This window comes from Oncorhynchus mykiss, chromosome 17, assembly GCF_057628025.1.
Source record: "Oncorhynchus mykiss isolate SJ-2025 chromosome 17, ASM5762802v1, whole genome shotgun sequence".
Lineage (NCBI taxonomy): Eukaryota > Metazoa > Chordata > Actinopteri > Salmoniformes > Salmonidae > Oncorhynchus > Oncorhynchus mykiss.
Genome location: NC_143038.1, coordinates 11,441,048 through 11,466,640, shown reverse-complemented (window position 1 = coordinate 11,466,640; position 25,593 = coordinate 11,441,048). Strand labels below are relative to the sequence as shown.

Genomic DNA, 25,593 nt, shown 5'->3' with positions numbered 1-25,593 from the left:
GTTGCGCTGCCCGGGAAAAATAATTAACTAAAGTAAAATGTGTCAATTCCGTCTTCACACAACATTCGTTCAACTTCCGTCAAACGCCCGCTAACTGGCCTCACGTTAGAATTCCCGTTGGTCTCCCATTTTCCCAGAAAATGTGGGAGTGTTTGGTTTGTTGACACGACACGATACAGTATCGTTTTTGATTATTCGGAAAGGAAACAATTTTGTTGACCTGTTAAAAAAATTAAATGTATATAATGTATACATGAAATGTCACAAAGCTTTAGTTCATGTACATGTAGCCTAGTAGTGTAGGCTACTTGTTCAAACCCACTCTGTGCTGGATGGACCAGGCAACAAGTTGCTCAATTATGCAGGCTCTCACTCACTGTGAGTATGCAGGTCAACATTGTGAAATAGTTGCTACATAATTTACTTGTTGCCGAAGGTATGATATGAATACGGAAACATGCCGTTCGATAGATGTTTGCCACAGTCACTGACTGAACTGTTAGATTAATGTACATGAGTTAACATTTCTTTATAGGGTTAAATAGTGAGAAAGTAATGTGTGATGAGTATTATATCTTTATGTAAAGGCTAAAATATCATTTTAATCCATTCGGAAATAATTGGTATAGCATTAGTTTATATCAACTGTTGTTGCAGGGCTGAGAAACTGGTAGAAATCTGCAGATAAGTAGTTCAAGATAGTCCTAGAATATACAATCCATTCCCCAGTAAGGCAGGCTTTCTTTGAAATGTCTATCATTAGTGCTCTTTTATTCATTCATGTTTCAAACAATAAAGTCTTACAGATCTCTTCCTTTTGAATTATGCGTACTGCAGTGCATTTCACTGGGAACAAAGAATGGAATGTTGTTAAGCAACCACGCCCACAACAGCTGCATCAGTAGTCTTGAACTGTTAGTTCTGTTACACCACAAGTGCACCTGCTGTCAAGATAACAAGGTGTATGTAGTAGAGCGAAGTGGAACCTATGCAAATGCCTAGGTTGCAGGTTGACACCGTAGGAAAACAGAAAGAGTAATATGGTCATGGTTGACTGGGCTGAGAATCAGAAACAAGGTTGGTTTTCCAGATGAGCAAACATTTAGAAGTGATACAATAGCTAGGTTTTCATCCAATTGGCGACAGATTTGAATGCAAATATGATAAAATCTGCATAAAAATACCACCAGAGATGTTTCCATCCAACAGACTTATTGAGGATAAAAATGTGACTTTTACGGTCAAATTCCCATTTGCCGAAATAAAAAGACCATCGCATATTCAACTCTACTGATGGTTTTGACGCAAACTGTTGCGTTATGTTGCAAATGTGCCCACTCTGGTCTTGGCTTGTGTGCTCTAGCCAACAGTTTGCACATACAGTGCAGGTAGGCTACCTACATGATGAGATTATTATGGATAAGAGCAAGATTATTTTTAAACTGTTAAACGGCAGCCTAGCATCGATCATCTTGTCATCAATATAAGACGGTTGATATTTATTGAAAAGGAGTATCGAGCTCATCACCGTGCACTTTCACCACCCTGTGAAGTTCAGTAATTTACAGTATTTAATCGGTAGCCTAATAAACTGCGTGCTTTCCTGAGTCATAGTGGGAGGACCACACAACATATCATTGTGTAATTCCAGGTTTACTTCGTTATGATGGTTATTTAAATACAGTGCATTCGGAAAGTATGCAGACCCCTTGACTTTTTCCACATTTTGTTACGTTACAATCTTATTCTGAAATTGATTAAATAAAACATTTTCCTCGTAAATCTACACGCAATACGCCATAATGACAAAGCCAAAACAGGTTTTTAGAACATTTTTGCAAATGTATAAAATAAAAACATACCTTATTTACATAAGTATTCACACCCTTTGCTATGAGACTCAAAACTGAGATCAGGTGCATCCTGTTTCATTGATCATCCTTGAGATGTTTCTACAACTTGATTGGAGTTCACCTGTGGTAAATTCAAGGTGCACACCTGTCTATATAAGGTCCCACAATTGACAGTCCATGTCTGAGCAAAAACCAAGCCATGAGGTTGAAGGAATTGTCCGTAGAGCTCAGAGACAAGATTGAGTTGAGGTACAGATCTGGGAAAGGGTACCAAAAAATGTTTGCAGCATTGAAGGTCCCCAAGAACACAGTGGCTTCTATCATTCTTAAATGGAAGAAGTTTGGAACCACCAATACTCTTCCAAGAGCTGGCTGGCCGGCCAAACTGAGCAATTGGGGGCGAAGGGCCTTGGATAGGGAGGTGACCATGAACCCAATGGTCACTCTGACAGGGCTACAGGGTTCATCTGTGGAGATGGTAGTCCTTCTGGAAGGTTCTCCCATCTCTGCAGCACTCCACTAATCAGGCCAATCACTCCTCAGTAAAAGGTACATGTCAGCCCGCTTGGAGTTTGCCAAAAGGCACCTAAAGACTCTCACCATGAGAAACAAGATTCTCTGGTCTGATGAAACTAAATATTGAACTCTTTGGCCTGAATGCCCAGTGTCATGTCTGGAGGAAACCTGGCACAATCCCTACGGTGAAGCATGGTGGTGGCAGCATCATGCTGTGGGGATGTTTTTCATCGGCAGGGACTGGGAGACTAGTCAGGATCGAGGCAAAGAACAGAGTAAAGTACAGAGAGATCTTTGCTGAAAACCTGCTCCAGAGCGCTCAGGACCTCGGACTGTGGTAAAGGTTCACCTTCCAACAGGACAACAACCCTAAGCACACAGCCAAGACAACGCAGGAGTGGCTTTGGGACAAGTCATTGAGTGGCCCAGCCAGAGCCCAAACTTGAAGCCCGATCAAACATCTCTGGAGAGGCCAGTAGCTGTGCAGCGACGCTCCCCATCCAACCTGACAGAGCTTGAGAGGATCTGCAGAGAAGAATGGGAGAAACTCCCCAAATACAGGTGTGCCAAGATGTTCGCGTCATACCCAAGAAGACTCCAGGCTATATGCTGCCAAAGTTGCTTCCACAAAATACTGAGTAAAGGGTCTGAATACTTATGTAATTGTAATTTTTCAGTTTCTTCTTCTTAATAAATTCTAAAAACCTCTCTTTGCTTTGTCATTATGGGGTATTGTGTGTAGGTTAATTAGGGAAAAACACTATTTAATCCATTTCAGAATGTTGGAACAAAATGTGGAAAAGGTCAGTGTCTGAATACTTTCCTAATGCACTGTGTGTGTGTGTGTGCAGTACCAGTCCAAAGTTTGGACACCTACTCATTCAAGGGTTTTTCTTAATTTTTTACAATTTTCTACATTGTAGAATAATAGTGAAGACATCAAAACTATGAAATATCATGTGGTAACCAAAAAAGTGTTAAACAAATCAAAATGTATTTTATATTCTTCAAAGTAGCCACCCTTTGCCTTGATGACAGCTTTGCACACTCTTGGCATTCTCAAATGCTTGTATTTCTAGCTCTGACAGTGCTGTAATGTCTAACAAGTAATATAAACAAATGTCACAACATATACACAAATCAAGGAATGTAATTAAGAATATATGGATGAGTAATGTCAGAGCGGTATAGAGTGGCCAGTGATTTCAAGTCTATGTATATAGGCAGCAGCCTCTCTCAACCAGCTTTATGAGGAATGCTTTTCCAACAGTCTTGAAGGAGTTCCCACATATGCTGAGCACTTGTTGGCTGCCTTTCCTTCACTCATCCCAAACCATCTCAATTTGGTCGGGTGATTGTGGAGGCCAGGTCATCTGATGCACTACTCCATCACTCTCCTTGGTCAAATTGCCCTTACACAGCCTGGAGATGTGTTTTGGGTCATTGTCCTGTTGAAAAGCAAATTATAGTCCCACTAAGAGCAAACCAGATGGTATGCCATATCGCTGCAGAATGCTCTGGTAGCCATGCTGGTTAAGTGTGCCTTGAATTCTAAATAAATCACTGACCATGTCACCAGCAAAGCACCATCACACCACCTCCTCCATGCTTCACGGTGGGAACCACACATGCTGAGATCATCTGTTCACCTACTCTGCGTCTCACAAAGACACAGTGGTTGGAACCAAAAATCTCACATTTGGATTCGTCAGACCAAAGGACAGTTTTCCACCGGTCTAATGTCCATTGCTCGTGTTTCTTGGCCCAAGCAAGTCTCTTCTTATTGGTGTTCTTTAGTAGTGGTTTCTTTGCACCAATTCGACCATGACGGCCTGATTCACACAGTCTCCTCTGAACAGTTGATGTTGAGAGGTCTGTTACTTGACCTCTGCGAAGCATTTATTTGAGCTGCAGTTTCTGAGGCTTGTAACTCTCTAAAGAACTTATCCTCTGTAGCAGAGGTAACTCTGTGTCTTCCATTCCTGTGGCGGTCCTTATGAGAGCCAGTTTCATTATAGTGCTTGATGTTTTTTTGTGACTACACTTGAAGAAACTTTGAAAATTCTTGAAATATTCTGGATTGACTGACCTTCATGTCTTAAATTAATGACGGCCTGTCATTTCTCTTTGCTTATTTGAACTGTTCTTGCCATTATTCACACTTCGTCTTTTACCAAATAGGACTTTCTTCTGTATACCACCCCTACCTTGTCATTTCTATAATATTTGATCATGAAGGTGTTTCCACAGCCATTGCTAGCATAATACATTTTACAGACACAAAAATATCCTAGACCATGTCGAACGAACAAATTGTTTGTCGACGTTTATAAAATTGTCCTGCCATTTCCTGTTTCCATCAGCCCGGTCGTGATTTTTTTTCCCCCATGTGCCAGGTAATTAATCAGCATCAAATGGTTGGATGGAAACTGGATAATGACCATTCAGGCCTACAGTCGTCCATTCTGTCTTTCCTCCTCGGATTCTATTGAGTCATGCTTGCAATCCCCCTGCCCCTCCTAGGTTTCAGCTCCAGTTCTCAGCTGTTGTGCCACAACATGCTTGTCAGAAAGCAGAGCCTTGAGTCTCTTAGGGACACACCTCTTCCCAATAGTATCTGTGGGCTCATTGGGATTTTTTCCTGCTACGTCATGGTAATGACAATTTATGCAAATTCAGCTTCCATACTGTCTGACACATCAACCTTTGCTTCGACACGACATAGGAAAAGGACCTAAACCTCAACCTGAAAGGACGCAAGGGTGCTCTGGTAGTGGCACTTCGACATATTAACTTTGATTCTCATAAACATCAGAGCATCAGAAGTTCAAATCTTCATCCATTTTCTAATCGATGCGTGCTGATCCAGGAAGGGATCTGACTTAAAATGTCTGAATATTGGCGGAATGTGTGTCACAGATTTGTAGTATCCCGCTGAGTCTTCTTCAGATCGCTCTCATCTTCTGAGTGAGCCATAGCCTCCAGCCTGTGGAATGAGTCTGTCTGTCTAGCTGGCTGACTTCCTTCTTGTGCTGTACTGCTCTCTAATGTGGTTACACCCACGACAAGCCAAAATGCATGACATGCTGTGTAACTGGAAAATATCAGCACTGTCCATGTTGGATCTTGTTTGAAAGGTAGCCCTGTTGAGTTTGGTGTCTGTATTCAAAACATTCACGGCCCTTGAAGGCAGCTAGGGGTCTCGGTAGGGGTGTTGGAGCTGTGATACTTGTGGTAAGCTTTCTGCCATGCATGTTTGGACCTGCATGCATGCTCTGGGAAGTGCAGATTCAGTTTGTTATGGAATACACATTTCCCCTCCAGCTACAGTAGAACACTAACCAAGAATACTGTGATGAATCTCTCACAAGAATTCTCTAGTTTCTCTGAGAAGCTTTCAATTGCTCAAATTGACAGAGTGTCTCATAGCTTTGAGTTCAGGTGACCTGCCATACTACTGTATTTTTCAACAAAACTTCTTCAACTATTTGATCACAAGGAAAGAACTAACCCTTTGAGCAATGTCATTACTAGAGGTCGACCGATTTAATGATTTTTCAAAACCGATACAAATTATTGGAGGACCCAAAAAAGTCGATACCAATTAATCGGGTGATTTAAAATAAATAAATAAATAAAATGTATTTTAATATATATATTTCAACATACTGAATTAACAATGAACACTTATTTTAACTTAATATAATACATAAATAAAATCTATTTAGTCTCAAATAAATAATGAAACATGTTCAATTTGGTTTAAATAATGCAAAAACCGTGTTGAAGAAAGTAAAAGTGCAATATGTGCCATGTATAAAAGCTAATGTTTAAGTTCCTTGCTCAGAACATATGAAAGCTGGTTCAATATTCCCAGTTAAGAAATTTTAGGTTGTAGTTATTATAGGAATTATGAAGCATCAACTATTTCTCTCAAAACCATTTGTATTTCATATACCTTTGACTATTGGATGTTCTTATAGGCACTTTAGTAATGCCAGCCTAATCTCGGGAGTTGATAGGCTTGAAGTCATAAACAGCGCGGTGCCTCAAGCATTGCTAAGAGCTGCTGGCAAACGCAGTAAAGTGCTGTTTGAACGAATGCTTACAAGCCTGCTGCTGCCTACCACTGCTCAGTCAGACTGCTCTATCAAATCATAGAAATAATTATAAAAACATCATTAATATGGTCAAATCCGGAAACTATTATTTTGAAAACAAAACATTTATTCTTTCAGTGAAATATGGAACCGTTCTGTATTTTATCGAACGGGTGGCAACCCTAAGTCTAAATATTGCTGTTACATTGCACAAAAGAAGTCGACCGATTAATCGGAATGGCTGATTTAATTAGGGCCGAATTGAAGTTTTCATAACAACCGGTAATCGGCATTTTTGGACACCGATTGTGGCCGATTTTTGTATTTTTTTTATACCTTCATTTAACTAGGCAAGTCAGTTAAGAACACATTCTTATTTTCATTGATGGCCTAGGAACGGTGGGTTAACTGCCTTGTTCAGGGGCAGAGCGACAGATTTTTACCTTGTCAGCTCGAGGATTCGATCTTGCAACCTTCCGGTTACTTGTCCAACGCTCTAACCACCTGCCTTACATTGCACTCCACGAGGAGCCTGCATGGCAGGCTGACTACCTGTTACGTGAGTGAAGCAAGAAGCCAAGGTAAGTTGCTAGCTAGCATTAAACTTATCTTATAAAAAACATTAACATAATCACTAGTTAAGTACATATGGTTGATGATATGTGTCCTGTGTTGCATATAATCGATGTGGTGCCTGTTAATTTATCATCGAATCACAGCCTACTTCTCCAAACGGGTGATGATTTAACAAGCGCATTTGTGAAAAAAGCACTGTCGTTGAATCAATGTGTACCTAACCATAAACATCAATGCCTTTCTTTAAAATCAATACACAAGTATATATTTTTAAACCTGCATATTTAGTTAATATTGCCTGCTAACATGACTTTCTTTTAACTAGGGAAATTGTGTCACTTCTCTTGCGTTCCGTGCGAGCAGTCAGGGTATATGCAGCAGTTTGGGCCGCCTGGCTCGTTGCGAACTGTGTGAAGACCATTTCTTCCTAAGAAATACCATAATTAATTTGCCAGAATTGTACATAATTATGACATAACATTGAAGGTTGTACAATGTAACAGCAATATTTAGACTTAGGGATGCTACCCGGTAAATAAAATACGTAACGGTTCCGTATTTCACTGAAAGAATAAACGTTTTGCTTTCTTTTTTTAAAATTTTTTTAATTTTTTTTTATTTCACCTTTATTTAACCAGGTAGGCTAGTTGAGAACAAGTTCTCATTTGCAACTGCGACCTGGCCAAGATAAGGCATAGCAGTGTGAACAGACAACACAGAGTTACACATGGAGTAAACAATTAACAAGTCAATAACACAGTAGAAAAAAGGGGAGTCTATATATACATTGTGTGCAAAAGGCATGAGAAGGTAGGCAAATAATTACAATTATGCAGATTAACACTGGAGTGATAAATGATCAGATGGTTATGTAAAGGTAGAGATAGAGATATTGGTGTGCAAAAGAGCAGAAAAATAAATAAATAAAAACAGTATGGGGATGAGGTAGGTGAAAATGGGTGGGCTATTTACCAATAGACTATGTACAGCTGCATCGATCGGTTAGCTGCTCAGATAGCAGATGTTTGAAGTTGGTGAGGGAGATAAAAGTCTCCAACTTCAGCGATTTTTGCAATTCGTTCCAATCACAGGCAGCAGAGAACTGGAACGAAAGGCGGCCAAATGAGGTGTTGGCTTTAGGGATGATCAGTGAGATACACCTGCTGGAGCGCGTGCTCCGGAAGTATATAGAATGGTGTGCAGCAGGTCTGGCGACGAATATGTAGCGAGGGCCAGCCGACTAGAGCATACAAGTCGCAGTGGTGGGTGGTATAAGGTGCTTTAGTGACAAAACGGATGGCACTGTGATAAACTGCATCCAGTTTGCTGAGTAGAGTGTTGGAAGCAATTTTGTAGATGACATCGCCGAAGTCGAGGATCGGTAGGATAGTCAGTTTTACTAGGGTAAGTTTGGCGGCGTGAGTGAAGGAGGCTTTGTTGCGGAATAGAAAGCCGACTCTTGATTTGATTTTCGATTGGAGATGTTTGATATGGGTCTGGAAGGAGAGTTTAGAGTCTAGCCAGAGACCTAGGTACTTATAGATGTCCACATATTCAAGGTCGGAACCATCCAGGGTGGTGATGCTGGTGCAGGCAGCGAACGGTTGAAAAGCATGCATTTGGTTTTACTAGCGTTTAAGAGCAGTTGGAGGCCACGGAAGGAGTGCTGTATGGCATTGAAGCTCGTTTGGAGGTTAAAAATAAGTACATAAAAAAATATGCCGCTTAATCGGTATCAGCTTTTGTTGGTCCTCCAATAATCGGTATCGGCGTTGAAAAATCATAATCGGTCGACCTCTTGCATAACCTTCAATGTTATGTCATAATTATGTAAAATTCTGGCAACTTAGTTACGGTCTTTCTTAGGAAGAAATGGTCTTCACACAGTTTGCAACGAGCCAGGCGGCCCAAACTGCTGCATATACCCTGACTCTGCTTGCACTGAATGCAAGAGAAGTGACACAATTTCCCTAGTTAATATTGCCTGCTAACATGCATTTATTTTAACTAAATATGCAGGTTTTTGATTTTAAGAATTGCATTGATATTTATGGTTCGGTACTTTTGTGCAACGATTATGCTTTTTTTGCAAATGTTCTTTTGATAAACCGTTTGTCGAAGTAGAAGTAGGCTGTGATTCAATGGTGAATGAACAGGCACCACTTTGATTATATGCAATGCAGAACAAGCTAGTTAACCTAGTAATATCATCAACCATGTGTAGATAAAAAAAAATATAAGATAAGTTTAATGCTAGCTAGCAACTTACCGTGGTCCTTTTGATGCTGCCCTCGCGTAACAGGTGGTCAGCCTGCCACGCAGTCTCCTCTGATTGCAATGTAGTCGGCCATAAGCGTCATCCAAAAAGGAGGATTATCGATTTGTAATGAAAAATTGAAATCATCCCTAATTAATCAGCTATTCCGATTAATCGGTCGACCTCTAGTCATTATCACACACATTGTGGTTAGGTAGATGAGTAAGGGATGATTTCAGTTGCTACACTGATGTATTGATGCATTCTGAAGTTACTTTCCTACACAATTCGATTGATTCACCCCCTGGTGTGAAGAGATGACTGTCTTTGCTCGTTCTTCCATGCACATGCACGTTACATCTTGAATGCTATTGACATATTGCACAATTCACACCAGTCCTTTTGAAATTTATTGAAGTCTGACATTTGTCAAGATCTCGAGTCTCTCGCAATTCTCTCAAAGTTCTTGGTGGGTATTTATCTACTAAACTCACCAAAAAAAAGAAACCTCCCTTTATCAGGACTCTGTCTTTCAAAGATAATTCGTAAACATACAAATAACTTCAAAGATCTTCATTGTAAAGGGTTTAAACACTGTTTCCCATGCTTGTTCAATGAACCTTAAACAATTAATAAACACGCACCTGTGGAATGGTCGTTAAGACACTAACCGCTTACAGACGGTAGGCAATTAAGGTCACAGTTCTGAAAACTTAGGACACTAAAGAGGACTTTCTACTGACTCTGAAAAACACCAAAAGAAAGATGCCCAGGGTCCCTGCTCATCTGCGTGAACATGCCTTAGGCATGCTGCAAGGAGGCATGAGTACTGCAGATGTGGCCAGGGCAATAAATTGCCATGTCTGTACTGTGAGACGTCTAAGACAGCACTACATGGAGACAGGACGGACAGCTGATCATCCTCGCTTTGGCAGACCACGTCTTACAACACCTGCACAGGATCGGTACATCCGAACATCACACCTGCGGGACAGGTACAGGATGACAACAACAACTGCCCAAGTTACACCAGGAACACACAATCCCTCCATCAATGCTCAGACTGTCCGCAATAGGCTGAGAGAGGCTGGACTGAGGGCTTGTAGGCCTGTTGTAAGGCAGGTCCTCACCAGACATCACCGGCAACAACGTTGCCTATGGGCACAAACCCATCGTCGCTGGACCAGACAGGACTGGCAAAAGTGCTCATCACCAACGAGTCGCGGTTTTGTCTCACCAGGGGTGATGGTCGGTATTGCGTTTATCATCGAAGGAATGAGTGTTATACTGGGGCGGGATCGATTTGGAGGTGGAGGGTCCGTCATGGTCTGGGGCGGTGTGTCACAGCATCATCAAACTGAGCTTGTTGTCATTGCAGGCAATCTCAATGCTGTACGTTACAGGGAAGACATCCTCTTTCCTCATGTGGTACCCTTCCTGCAGGCTCATCCTGACATGACCCTCCATCCAGCATGACAATGCCACCAGCCATACTGCTCATTCTGTGTGTGATTTCCTGCAAGGCAGGAATGTCAGTGTTCTGCCATGGCAAGCGAAGAGCCCGGATCTCAATCCCATTGAGCACTTCTGGGACCTGTTGGATCGGAGGGTGAGGGCTAGGGCCATTCCCCCCAGAAATGTCCGGGAACTTGCAGGTGCCTTGGTGGAAGAGTGGGGGTAACATCTCACAGCAAGAACTGGCAAATCTGGTGCGGTCCATGAGGAGGAGATGCACTGCAGTACCTATTGCAGCTGGTGGCCACACCAGATACTGACTTAGTTTTGATTTTGACCCCCCCTTTGTTCAGGGACACATTATTCAATTTCTGTTAGTCACGGCTGTGGAACTTTTTCAGTTTATGTCTCAGTGTTTGAATCTTATGTTCATACAACTATTTACACATGATAAGTTTGCTGAAAATAAACGCGGTTGACAGTGAGGATTTTTCTTTTTTTTGTTGCTGAGTTTAGGTTCTGACTTGTGGTTCAAATGCTCTTTCAGGTTGCATTAATCAGGGTGGTAGAGAAGATGTTGTTGGTCACAGGATGTGGTGATGAGGCAGTCATCTGAAGGACAGTTACTCTTTTGCCCTGCTGTGAGTGGTTGGAGATAAGAGACGGATTGTCAGGCAACGCCCATTTCTGGAGGCAAGTCGAGCAGTACGTGTGAATGCTGTTCCACAGCTCCAAATGTGTGACAATTATGTCAATTGAGAAAATATGTGGTGATACAGTATTTAACTGGTTTCATTTATGCTATTTGTTTGAAACAGCTGTGCACTTTGAAATGTATACATTGTGTGTCAGGAGTTCGTGTTGAAGCAGTGATGTAGAATATTGGATGCATTGTACAACTGAGAATGCTGAGCATCTGTACTGTACAGCTCCGCACAAGATGCCATTGAAGCTACACTATATTCTTCAGTGGATGTTGTCATGGATTTCACAGCAACAAGTAAAACCTCTGCATAGGTATCTAGTCTTAGAGAGTCTTAGCGTAGAACACAAAGGAAGGTTAATTGGCAGTTGACGCACTTAAGCATATAGCCATGTACAGTAGCCATGTACAGTCAAAAGTTTGGACACCTACTCATTCAATGGTTTTTTCTTTATATTTACTATTTTCTACATTGTAGAATAATAGTGAAGACATCAAAACGATGAAATAAAACATATTGAATCATGTAGTAACCAAAAAAGTGTTAAACAAATCAAAATATATTTTATATTTGAGATTCTTTGAAGTGGTCACCCTTTGCCTTGATGACAGCTTTGCACACTCTTGGCATTCTCTCAACCAGCTTAAGAGGAATACTTTTCCAACAGTCTTAAAGGAGTTGCTGAGCACTTGTTGGCTGCTTTTCCTTCACTCTGCAATCCAACTCATCCCAAACCATCTCAATTGGGTTTAGGTCGGGTGATTGTGGAGGCCAGGTCATCTGATGCAGCACCATCACTTTCCTCCTTGGTCAAATAGCCCTTACACAGCCTGGAGGTGTGTTTTGGGTCATTGTCCTGTTAAAAAAAACAAATGATGTCCCACTAAGAGCAAACCAGATGGGATGGCGTATCGCTGCAGAGTGCTCTGGTAGCCATGCTGGTTAAGTGTGCCTTGAATTCTAAATAAATCACTGACAGTGTCACCAGCAAAGCACCATCACACCTCCTCCTCCATGCTTCATGGTGGGAACCACACATGCAGAGGTCATCCGTTCACCTACTCTGCGTCTCACAAAGACACAGTGGTTGGAACCAAAAATCTCACATTTGGACTCATCAGAGCAAAGGACCGATTTCCACCGGTCTAATGTTCATTGCGCATGTTTTTTGGCCCAAGCAAGTCTCTTCTTATTATTGGTGTCCTTTTAGTATTATTGGTGTCCTTTAGTAGTGGTTTCTTTGCAGCAATTTGAACATGAAGGCCTGATTCACGCAGTCTCCTCTGAACAGTTGATGTTGAGATGTCTGTTACTTGAGATCTGTGAAGCATTTATTTGGGCTGCAATCTGAGGCTGGTAACTCTTGGTCTTCCTTTCCTGTGGCGGTCCTCATGAGAGCCTGTTTCATCATAGTGCTTGATGGTTTTTGTGACTGCATTTGAAGAAACTTCCAAAGTTCTTGAAATTTTCAGCAGTGACTGACCTTCATGGCTTAAAGTAATGATGGACTGTTGTTTCTCTTTGCTTATTTGACCTATTCTTGCCATAATTTGGGCTTGGTATTTTACCAAATAGGGCTATCTTCTGTATACCACCCCTATCTTGTCACAACACAACTGATTGGCTCAAACTGATTAAGAAGGAAAGAAATTCCACAAATGAACTTTTAATAAGGCACACCTGCTAACTGAAATGCATTCCAGGTGACTACGTCATGAAGCTGGTTGAGAGGATGCAAAGAGTGTGCAAAGTTGTCATCAAGGCAAAGGGTGGCTACTTTGAAGAATCTAAAATATGTTTTGACACTTTTTTGGATACTACATGATTCCATGTGTGTTATTTCATAGTTTTGATGTCTTTGCTATTTTTCAACAATGTAAGAAAATAGTACAGATAAAGAAACACCTTCTCATTCCAGGGTTTATCAACTTTCGACTGGTACTGTAGATCAACTCACCCGGGCTATACTGTACTTGGGCTGACATGTTCAACATTGAAGCCTATGACAGAAAGTGAAACATGACACCGACTGCCCTTGCCTTTGTCTATGTTTGGGAACTGGGCTCTAGGCCATTACCACTTCTAACTGTAACTAGCTATCGCCGGGGGCAACCAAACCTAGGCATTTCTGAACCAGCACATTCCTGTCTGCCTGTGTCCAGGGCTATGGTGTAAGGTAGCAGTTGTGCTTGGCGTCACGCTAACATGCAACAGCAGCACTCTGTGGGCTATAGGGGCTTAGTGACAGTAACGCACTTTCGCAAGAGAACACACACTCGCACACATTTGTACAGGAACACACAGTGGCACCAAACACCAAGTATGGAAATGAAGCATTGACGCTAATGACTTAAGGCCAGGGTCATGTTCAGTAGGCACCAAACAAAAGAAACCAGACTGAAACAGGGAGGAACTACCTGGTGCTTGTCCTATAAGAAACTGTCATTTTAGTTTTCAGTTGCTAAATGTATTCTGGTGCATGTCCTAATGAAAAGGGCCCTGCTCGGAGTCATGATATCTTCAAGAGCCCCACTCTCAACACTGGCCCCAATGTAAAGTAGTGGACAGAGAGTTTAGATTTCTTGAGTGGCTTGAAGTACACAGAGAGAGCGGGTGGAGAGAGAAAGACGGAGTGTGGGAGCTAGTGATATATTAGTCATGTGATAGGAGCACTATGGTTGTCACCATGGGTATGTCACTACATGTTTGGGACTCACTACTGAGATGTGTGACTGGGTTGGGACTTGGAATTAGAGTGTACAAAACATTAAGAACACCTGCTCTTTCCATGACCGACTGACCAGGTGAAAGCTATGATCCATTATTGATGTCATTTGTTAAATACACTTCAATCAGTGTAGATGAAGGGGAGGAGACAGGTCAAAAAATGATTTTAAAGCCGTGAGACATGGATTGTGTATGTGTGTCATTCAGAGGGTGAATGGGAAATACAAAGATTTTTAGCGTGGTATGGTAGTAGGTGCCAGGCGCACCGGTTTGTGCCAAGAACACCAACGCTGCCGGGTTTTTCACGATCAACAGTTTCCGTGTGTATCAAGAATGGTCCACCACCCAACTGTGGGGAGTATTGGAGTCAACGTTGGTCAGCGTCCTAGTGGAGTCCATGCCCCAACGAATTGAGGGTGTTCTGAGGACAAAAGAGGTGGGGGGTGCAACTCAATATTAGGAAGGTATTCTTAATGTTTTGTACACTCAATGTCTATCATCATGAGCTGTGTTGTCACAGTTTCTCTTCCAAGACTACTGTGACACCGAGTTCCCACTCACTTAGGATATTTGTGTGGCAGAGAGAGAGTGAGAGACTGGGAACTAACAATCTACAGTACTGTGCTCCGTGTGCTGGGAGTTAGTGTGGAAGCCATGGGCTGTGTTGTCACGTCTGCTGTTCCCAGACTACCGTGTGAGTTAGACTCCCTCTGGACTAAGTTAATAATTATCAGAAATGTTCAGTATTGATCATGGAAACATAACTACTATCTGGTGGAATAAGGGTATCTGTGAGACAATCAAAGTCCTGGAGCTGTGTTTTCCCTGGGGGACTGAAGATGATGATGCGCAATGTTCCAGTAGTGCCTGTAAATCACCTCTATGTTGCTCGGTAATCTGAAATGTATTTTGGCTGTGGACGGGGAAAAAACTGACGCCACAATTGTATAGAAAACCCAACCCACATCGCAGGTCATTGACCTATTGTTATACAATCCAAGATATGTTGGCAAGACAACCAGGCTATTGGTATCTTATTGGCTTAGAATAGGTGTTGACTGTTGTTCATGCTAGCAGTCACATAGGTATGGGCCTAATAGATGGAGCAAAACCCTCATTGTCATCAACGGGGTAATCTCAGTGAGCAATTTCAAAGCCCTTTGAGTTTTGGCTATCCTGGTTCCCCACCCTATATTATCTGTTATGGATGGTATTGATATTGATTTGACTTATAATTGTTAAGATATGGATGAAGATATAGGATTAATATCACAAGGATATACATAAAGATAGGCAATCAAGTATGCAGATTACAGACCAGCAGAATATTATTTCCATAGGCCCATGCATTTAGAATGAGACTCCCAATGAGACTGATCTCTCTCTTTCTCCACTCTACCAAAACAACAACACGCTGACTCACTCCTTGACAGTCTCCCGATGGAAACGATAAAAGCGTTCTCCACATTGACAGACTGTGCGGTTTGTAAGTGTCTGCCACTAAAGCACGGCACCACACTGTTAAAACCCCTCCATTAGTGAAAGCCTTGGATATTTCATTATGTGCGAGGGTGTGGGCCTGACCCGGTCCCATAGGAACATATAAGAGTTCTCCCATCCCCCAACCACTCTCCGTACTATTCTGCTCCCACAGACTTGATTGCCATTGACTTGAATGGTGTCCGATTACCCTGACGCTGACACCAAGGCCCTTTTTTTCCTATCGATGTATAGCAACTCCAAGGCTTCAAGACCTTGACTAGATCTATAATGGACACGTATGGCCAGGGAGAATACCGCTATAGGAATATTGCAATCTTGCCTGCACTTGCCTATGGAAATATACAATGACACAGTTCAAAAAACCTGAAGAGTGAGGACTAATTGAGCTCTGAGTGGGTCCAGAGGCCGATGATGATTTCTAATGGAGACTTGAAGCTGGGGACAGGAAGGCATGATTATGGTTGTGGCCTTGAGCAGATAAGGAAGGTTTGCCTATGCACTGATATTGAATGTCATTTTAGTTGAGTTTTAGATTATTTCATCATTTAAAGGTACACCTACAAAATGATGCACTTGATTTAAGAATCATTGAGGGTAAACAAAAAATTTGACTTATTTCCATTGGTCCTCAAGTAGCATCTCATTTAGAGATGAGGGTCTTGGGGTGGCTTTCAGAGATAGTTGTTGCATGGTGTTACTGTATGTAAACACTTCATGATGGTCTTCTTGTGCACATGGCGTGGCAGTATATGTATACCAAATAAATACGTAGGGGAGTATATCTAGATAGAATTTTAATGCTAGCGATATCTCTCTTTCTCTCTAAAAAAAAAGTGTCCCAGCGGGTGCTTTCTATGAATGACGTGTTGCAGCCTACACCCCCACTAGCACTGCCAAGTAACAAGCTATTGTCTCAGTCACCTGTCTCAACTTAACCTGACGCCATGCGTTCATTCCAGCTCCTACCACGATGCTTCTATCCAATGCCTGGCTGGCGTCCTACAGACGAGGTCACAGCCCCTACAGAAAACCTATTGTTAACTCATTCAGTGTAGCAGCCCACGAGAACCCTTTAAGTAACTGCATGTCAAGTAAGAATGATGGTACTAGTAGACCGACAAGTGTTTTGTGTGACGTTACTAAATTGCATAGAAGGGTTGCTAACGCACAGGGTTGCTAATGTAACTGATTTATGGGGTCTCGTCCAGGATCTCATCAAACTAACATGGAAAAAACACCTGCCGTTTTTCTAATGCATATCTGCTTGGGCAGGCAGTCAATGTTTTCCTTCAATAGATATTATTACGTATGTGGCGGAAAAGGCAGGTTTCTCTCTCGGGACCTACTGGGCCCCAGTAATATGGATATTGTTTACGTTGTGCCGGTCTGCGACTGTTACCCAAGAGTGGGGCTAGGCCAGGCTCCTATTCCCTCACATTGCTGGGTCTTGTTCTTTAGGGCACGGAAAAGGAAAACGCTTTGCAACAGAAAACAAGAATGAGCGTTTCTTATTGGCCTAAACCTGGTAGTCCCTCCCTGTTTCAGTACGTTTCCTTTTGTTTGGTGTCTAATGAACGCTACCCTGGGGAATGAGACTCGGGTTATGCCTCTGTTGTGACGGAGTTATCTATTAGGATTTCTTTCCAGCTTGACCCACTGACCCAGTCTACATATAGCGTGTGCATTTAAGGCACAGTAGCATGCCCAATGCGCACGTACAGTATATATTGTTTAGCCTACATCTGTAGAGTTCTGAGGAAAGTTGGATGGAGATGTCCAGGTATTGTGTTTTATGGTGTTGGGACCGCTGCATTCGTGTGTGCTGTGGCGGGCTACTTTAGTTTTTTATGGTTTAGCTGATAGGCTTTTACATGGAAAATGACGCTTCAACAAAAAGGGTGGTATTCAAATCCAGTGGTTTCCCTTCCCTATACACATGTGAAAGGTTATTTCAGCAGGGCAATGCGTCCTTCCTTGTTGCAGATAGGAGTTCCTCTAGTAATTTGTCATTTGGCTAATATGTTTGTGTTAAAGTAGCTACTTCAGATAGTTCCTGAATGGTTCAAAGTGCCTGTCGGTGTTGTTTGTCTTTTCAGTAGGACATGTCTGAGTAGGTCAGTCTTGTCTTTGTAAATGGAACCACTTTTGCGCAAGTTGAGAATGAAAGTGGAAGTTGAAGGCTACTGAGAAATAGAGGTGACATGAGTGAGGAAAGAAAGGGTCACAGCTGGTTTCACATCTCTTTTAGAGGGAAGAAAGAAATCAGAAATGCAAGTTTGAAGATTCCATCTCAAACATGCCATTAATCAATTTGACTTTCGTTTGCCCTCAGAACTCCGATAGGATGGCGTCACAGGAAGGGGGGGAGCCGCCTCCTAACGGCAGCCAATCAGACAGCCGGTTGAAGAGCAAGAAGCCGCCCCGCCTGGTCATAGCCATCCCTGCCCCAGAGGAAGAAGAGAGGGTTGAAGAGGGAGATGAAACGGTCAAGCAGGTACCCCTTTTGACCTGATCTTTCCACTTTGACCCCTCTTTATGGAAACATGGTCTGTACTTGGAAAATGGCAGTTGGATGCCCTGATGAATGCCATTTCAATAGGAAAGGGAAGAATTGGCAAGCAAACTTTTACAGTTGGTAGTATAGTCAGGAGTTTCAGTCCCCCAACTGAAAACCTTTTTACTATAGAGGAGAATACTATCTTCCTTGCCTTCATATACAGTATGTCATTTCATTGGGGGAAGTCTGGCATTTGGGACAGCTGCTGGTGTCTATGGGCACTGGGCCAGCCATATCTCAATCAGCACCCCCCCCCACTCATGCTAGTGTTGCACGGTCACTCATGACTAGCTACTCTATAGCAAAGCTGAGATATGCCCTGTTAACATTCCTGTCTTTACATTTTGGGCTTCATAAATAGGGCCAGGATTTTTTCTGAGCTGAACAAAATTGGTCCAATCTGGTCCAATGTAGTCTCATTAGCTAGTTTTTGGGTACATGTATCCATTTTCCTGGTTAACTCACATCTCTTCACTGTCTCTGTCTGGCTGGATTGGTGAACCCCAGGGGACTCCTTCAGATGAAGTGGTTATTTTGCCCAAAACAATCTGCTCCATCACACATGAAGAACTCCCTGTACCATTACTTGTCAAAAGTCATCAGTGTTAGGAGTCTGCCTGCAGAGAGGGTGTGTAGGAACGGGATGAGGGAGGGTGTGTGTGGGGGACGGTGGGTGGGTGGGTGAGTGTGTGAGGGAGAGTGCATGTGTGAGAACGTATGTGTGTGCACTGTCAATACGCAGGGGGTTTCCCCAACAAAGAGCCTCTGGTGGCAGGCTGGCTAGCTAAGCACACCCCCTGCTGGCTGACACACAGGCAGCTCATGTGTCTCTCACAATACTCCGTTGACTCCACAAGTCGTTAGCCAAGTCACCTTTCAAGACATGAATGGGCTTTGAAAGAACATGTAATACAAAATGAAATAACATTACAATGGAAAAAATCATTAAGCTTTAGGTTGTTCTGGTGTCTCCCTAGTATCACTCGTATGTTTGTAAAAAATGATTTATGCATTTTGCTGCGGTCTCAGAAAAAGAACTCCTTACTTTGCCATTCTTACACTTCTGTGAGCTAAACCGGATAGTTGTAATCACTACAGTCAATGGAACGCTGTTGACTGAATCATAACACAACAATCATGCACTTAACACGCATTTCCGTCCAAACGTTCCATTGACAACAATGCACGATTTACACAATCTTCAAATGATTCACACACCACAAGTGAAGATTTAGCCCAGTAGTATACCAGTGATAGTGTGAATTCCATCTATATTCAGCCAATCCATTTCAAGTACCCTTTACTTTCATGGCTTGCCGTATACTGACTCTCTGAGCTAGGATAATACTCAGTAAGCCTACCTGTATACTGACTCTCTGAGCTAGGATAATACTCAGTAAGCCTACCTGTATACTGACTCTCTGAGCTAGGATAATACTCAGTAAGCCTACCTGTATACTGACTCTCTGAGCTAGGATAATACTCAGTAAGCCTACCTGTATACTGACTCTCTGAGCTATGATAATACTCAGTAAGCCTACCTGTATACTGGCTCTCTGCTCTTTCCCCTGTCCCTCTGTCCAGCCCCTGCGTTCGTCCCTGAAGAAGAGTGAGAGCCAGCAGCAGGCCAGTCCTCTGTCTGACAGTGGTGCTGATGGTGGTGGTGGTGGTCACTCTGTTGGGGACAGGAGGGCAGCCTTCCACAGACAGACCTCCCTGTCTCAGAGCATACGCAAGTAAGTGGGGTTGGAGAGAGAGGGAGAAGTGGGAAGAGCGAGGGAAGAAATAAAGGGAGGAAGAAACTAATGGAGGGCAGAAGAAAACGCTGAAAGGGGTTATAGGAGGATTTCAGGGGCAGTGAGGGTGAGAAAGGAGGAAGATGATGACGAGTGCAAAAAGAAAGGAAAGGTGGTGTATGAGAAGATTTGATGGGGGTGGAAAGAGGCTGTAGATTAACAGATGGCGGCAGAGAGAGAAACAGAAGGGAGAGAGAAAGAGAAAAGACAGTGGGAGAGAATCTCAATTGTGTACTCCTTGCATCCTCTTCTCCTTCTCAAACCCCATTGGAGAAGAAGTTCAGAGGGGAGGGAAACTGGCTTTCTCATCCAATGGGATTTGCGCAAAAAACATTTTGGGGGGGGGGGCAGCATGTCGTGGGGGATTTCCTTTTATGACTGTTTGGAATGTTGGACGTAATCAAGTTGTATTCTCCCTCTCTCTTTTACACCTCACTGTCTCTCCCTCTTTCTTCTGTATTCCTCCTACCAACTTTCCTTTCCCTCCCTCCTTTCTCTCCTCTTTCCCCCTTCTCTCCCCCCCCTCCAGGAGTACAGCCCAAGTTACAGCCCAAGCAGCTGGTTGGTTCGGGGTGGGTGAGGACTGTGAGACCAAGCAGCAGCTATGGCAGAGGAAGAGCCTGCGCCACTGCAGCCAGCGCTACGGCAAGCTCAAGGCCCAGTACAGAGAGCCGGAGCTCCCCATCAGCATGGACCAGGGCCTGGACTCACCCGCCGCAAACAAGATTCCCAAGGTAGGCTCTTAGCCCCTAGGTCTGACAGAACTGGGTAGGTACAGTGCATTCGGGAAGTATTCAGACCCCTCAACTTTTTCCACATTTTGGTACGTTACAGCCTTATTCTAAAATGGATTCAATCAAGGTTTTTAGACATTTTTGCAAATGTATTAAACCATAAAAAAAATGGAAATATCACATTTACATAAGTATTGAGGCCCTTTACTCAGTACTTTGTTGAAGCACCTTTGGCAGCGATTACAGCCTGGGATCTTCTTGGGTATGACCCTACAAGCTTGGCACACCTGTATTTGGAAATTTTTCATTCTTCTCTGCAGATCCTCTCAAGGTCTGTCAGGTTGGATGGGGAGCGTCGCTGCACAGCTACTGGTCTCTCCAGAGATGTCCGATCGCGTTCAAGTCCACTCGAGGACATTCGGAGACTTGTCCAGAAGCCATTCCTGCGTTGTCTTGGCTGTGTGCTTAGGGTCGTTGTCCTGTTGAAAGGTAAACCTTTGCCCCAGTCTGAGTTCCTGAATGCTCTGGAGCAGGTTTTCATTCAGGATCTCTCTGTACTTTGTGCCGTTCATCTTTCCCTCGATCCTGACTAGTCTCCCAGTCCCTGCCGCTGAAAAACATTCCCACAGCATGATGCTGCCACCACCATGCTTCACTGTAGGGATGGTGCCAGGTTTCGTCCAGAGTTGACGCTTGGCATTCAGGCCAAAGAGTTCAATCTTGGTTTCATCAGACCAGAGAATCTTGTTTCTCATGGTCTGAGCTGTCATGTGCCTTTTACTGAGGAGTGGCCACTCAATCATAAAGGCCTGATTTGTGGAGAGCTGCACAGATGGTTGTCCTTCTGGAAGGTTCTCCCATCTCCACAGAGGAATTCTAGTGCTCTGTCAGAGTGACCATCAGGTTCTTTGTCACCTCCCTGACCAACGCCCTTCTCCCCCGATTGCTCAGTTTGGCTGTGCGGCCAGCTCTAGGAAGAGTCTTGGGGGTTCCAAACTGCTTCCATTTAAGAATGATGGAGGCCACTGTGTTCTTGGGGACCTTCAATATTGCAGAAATGTTGTGGTACCCTTCCCCAGATCTGTGCCTCGACACAATCCTGTCTCTGAGCTCTACGGACAATTCCTTTACGGACAATTCCAACCTCATGGCTTGGTTTTTGCTCTGACATGCATTGTCAACTGTGGGAACTTATATAGACAGATGTGTGCCTTTCCAAATCATGTCCAATCTATTCAATTAACCACAGGTGGACTCCAATCAAGTTGTAGAAGCATTTCAAGGATGATCAATGGAAACAGGATGCACCTGAGCTCAATATCGACATCTCATAGCAAATGGTCTGAATACTTATGTGAATAAGTTATTTCTGTTTTTTATTTGTAATACATTTGCAAAAATGTCTAAAAACCTGTTTTGACTTTGTCATTATGCTGTATTGTGTGCAGATTGATTGAGGGGAAACGTTTATTTAATCAATTTTAGAAGAAGGCTGTAATGAAAACGATAACAGGGCTGAATACTTTCTGAATTCACCATATTAGCAATAAAGTGGCAAGGAAAGATACTACTATCCACATCTTTTCTGATCTACATGAAGTGCCCAGGGACTGAGGGGTAGGGATTGTTTGTAAACGGGGCCACTGTGTTTGTTGCACAATCAAATCAACTTTACCTTACAAGACTCTATCATCAACAACCGTCATCACTTGTCTCGGTGTCAGACATCAGATTAGACTCCGGCTTTTGGACCTCTACTCAGAATGGAGACATCACAGAGATTAGGTGGAAGGGCGGCGGTAGTTCCACTCAAGGGGAAGTGAAGTGTACCCTCTGCCTGCCATAAATAATGCAGAGCGGGGCACTGTGGTGACAGGAGGTTGACTACATCTGAGCCCCAGCTAGATGTATTGTTTCTGTTAGTCCCCACACACTCTGCTCTCCTCTGACTCCAACACACCCGCTCCTGGGTGCTAGTTTGTCTCCACGACTCTCTCTCTTTCTCTCTCCTTCTGTCTGTCACTCTCTGCCCCCTTATTTCTGTCTCTGTCTGTCTATTCCTCTCTCTCTCCCAATCTGTTTTTGTTCCTCTTTCTCCTTTGCTCTCTGTCAACTCCTATGAAGACTCGGGTAAGACTGCATAACAAGCTTCTACATTCTCTCTGACACACTCACGCTGACTGATACCTCGGCACACAGACGTACACACACACAGACGTGCACACACAGAACACTCCTAGTAGATGGATCATAGGTGTGTGTGAATTTCACTGTGACATCAGTAACACTTTCATGTAGAGCCGTCAGTGTGATTCTTTGTCAACTCCTGTAGAGTGCAACGTTTTCCTGATTTAGATTCCCCCAGCTAGTTTAAATGTCACCTCTTGAGGATTTCAGCTTTACAATGTAGTTTTTTTTGTTGTGATGAAGCTAATGATGTGACAGTTAATTATTTAGTGTGTTTCTGTTTAATCAGTGTGAACTTGCCCTGTCTGTCCGCCTCTTTCCCCCCCCCCCCCCCAGATTGTGGACCCCCTAGCACGGGGGCGAGCGTTCCGCTACCCGGATGAGACGGACCGACCTCCCCGTACCCCCCACACAGGACCTGTCACCCCGCGGTTCTCCTCCCAGCGTTCCAGGGGCTACGCCCACCTGCCCCGGCGCAAGAGGGAGTCTGTCGCCCGCATGAGTATACGAGCAGCGTCCAACCTACTCAGGGTGAGCGGGCGCTGGGGATCGTTAGAGGAAGTGTGGATGGGGTTTCATCTCCAACCTGATCACCACTGGGGATCGTTAGAGGAAACTAGACTTCATTTGAGTGTACATTCAAGAGTGTGTGTGCATGTGTGTTGCATGTGTGTTGCTATTGAGCGGAATACAGATGAATATTTGATGGTTTTGTGTGTACGTGCCTGACATAATTATATATTTTTCGCTTAAAAGACTGCTATGTTGATCTGTGTATGTTGTACTGTACCACAGTCATATTTGAGTTGAGTTGTTTCTCCCCACAGCGAGTCTTTTGATATTGTCCCACAAATGTCCTGGTTGTGTGTGTGGTTCAGGGTCGTTCAGGTCCAGTGGGCTCCCAGACAAGTCGTAGTTTCCGCCGGCGGAGCTTCGCCCGGCCCAGCTTGCTGGATGAGGATACTGTGGACTCGGCAGACAATCACGAGTCTGTCTTCTTCAGCAAGGTAATGCAACTCTATCTACCTTTCTCTCTGTGTCCTTCTCTTGCTTTCTGTCTCTCTTTCTGTTTGTCTCTCTCTCTCCATGTGCCTCAGTCGTCTCTCTCTCCCTCTCTTTCGCTGCCTCCGTCTTCATGCTTTTGTTTGTATTAGTTCTGTCTTTCTCTGTCTCTTCTATATGTCTGTCTCTGTCTCTTCTATATGTCTGTCTCTGTCTCCTCTATATGTCTGTCTCTGTCTCTTCTATATGTCTGTCTCTGTCTCCTCTGTCTCTCTCCCTGTTGTATGTCTCTTTCTCTTCCATATGTCTGTTTCTCTCTCTCCATGTGCCTCAGTCGTCTCTCTCTCCCTCTCTTTCGCTGCCTCCGTCTTCATGCTTTTGTTTGTATTAGTTCTGTCTTTCTCTGTCTCTTCTATATGTCTGTCTCTGTCTCTTCTATATGTCTGTCTCTGTCTCCTCTATATGTCTGTCTCTGTCTCTTCTATATGTCTGTCTCTGTCTCCTCTATATGTCTGTCTCTGTCTCCTCTGTCTCTCTCTCTGTTGTATGTCTCTTTCTCTTCCATATGTCTGTGTCTCTCTCTGTCTCTTCTATATGTCTCTCTCTTCTATGTCTCTGTCTCCTCTATATGTCTCTGTCTGTCTCTTCTAAACTCAATTCATAAAAATCCAAATTACTTCACAGATCTTCATTGTAAGGGGTTTAAACACTGTTTCCCATGCTTGTTCAATGACCCATAAACAATTAATGAACATGCACCAGTGGAACGGTCGTTAAGACACTAACAGCTTACAGACGGTAGGCAATTAAGGTCACAGTTCTGAAAACTTAGGACACTAAAGAGGACTTTCTACTGACTCTGAAAAACACCAAAAGACAGATGCCCAGAGTCCCTGCTCATCTGCGTGAACATGCCTTAGGCATGCTGCAAGGAGGCATGAGGACTGCAGATGTGGCCAGGGCAATAAATTGCAATGTCCGTACTGTGAGACGTCTAAGACAGCGCTACAGGGAGACAGGACGGACAGCTGATCGTCCTCACAGTGGCAGACCATGTGTAACAACACCTGCACAGGATCGGTACATCCGAACATCACACCTGCGGGACAGGTACAGGATTTCAACAACTGCTTGAGTTACACCAGGAACACAATCCCTACATCAGTGCTCAGACTGTCTGCAATAGGCTGAGAGAGGCTGGACTGAGGGCTTGTAGGCCTGTGGTAAGGCAGGTCCTCACCAGACATCACTAGCAACAACGTCGCCTATGGGCACAAACCCATCGTCGCTGGACCAGACAAGACTGGCAAAAAGTGCTCTTCACTGACAAGTCTCGGTTTTGTCTCACCAAGGGTGATGGTCAGATTTGCATTTATCATCAAAGGAATGAGCGTTACACCGAGGCCTGTACTCTGGAGCGGGATCGATTTGGAGGTGGAGGGTCCGTCATGGTCTGGGGCGGTGTGTCACAGCATCATCAAGCTGAGATTGTTGTCATTGCAGGCAATCTCAATCCTGTGCATTACCAGGAAGACATCTTCTTCCCTCACGTGGTACCCTTCCTGCAGGCTCATCCTGACATGACCCTCCAGCATGACAATGCCACCAGCCATACTGCTCATTCTG

General features: G+C 43.6%; 1 protein-coding gene across 1 annotated transcript in view; it reads left to right on the top strand.

Moving 5' to 3' along the window:
* LOC110493672 (inactive rhomboid protein 2) overlaps positions 1 to 25,593 on the top strand; it is a 39,626-nt gene that overhangs the window by 431 nt on the left and 13,602 nt on the right. The window contains exons 2-6 of the mRNA XM_036949674.2: positions 18,024 to 18,185; positions 19,833 to 19,984; positions 20,574 to 20,778; positions 23,302 to 23,496; positions 23,844 to 23,972. Of these exons, the coding sequence (XP_036805569.2) occupies positions 18,036 to 18,185; positions 19,833 to 19,984; positions 20,574 to 20,778; positions 23,302 to 23,496; positions 23,844 to 23,972 (831 nt within the window). The 5' untranslated portion in view covers positions 18,024 to 18,035. The remainder of the gene's footprint in view (positions 1 to 18,023; positions 18,186 to 19,832; positions 19,985 to 20,573; positions 20,779 to 23,301; positions 23,497 to 23,843; positions 23,973 to 25,593) is intronic.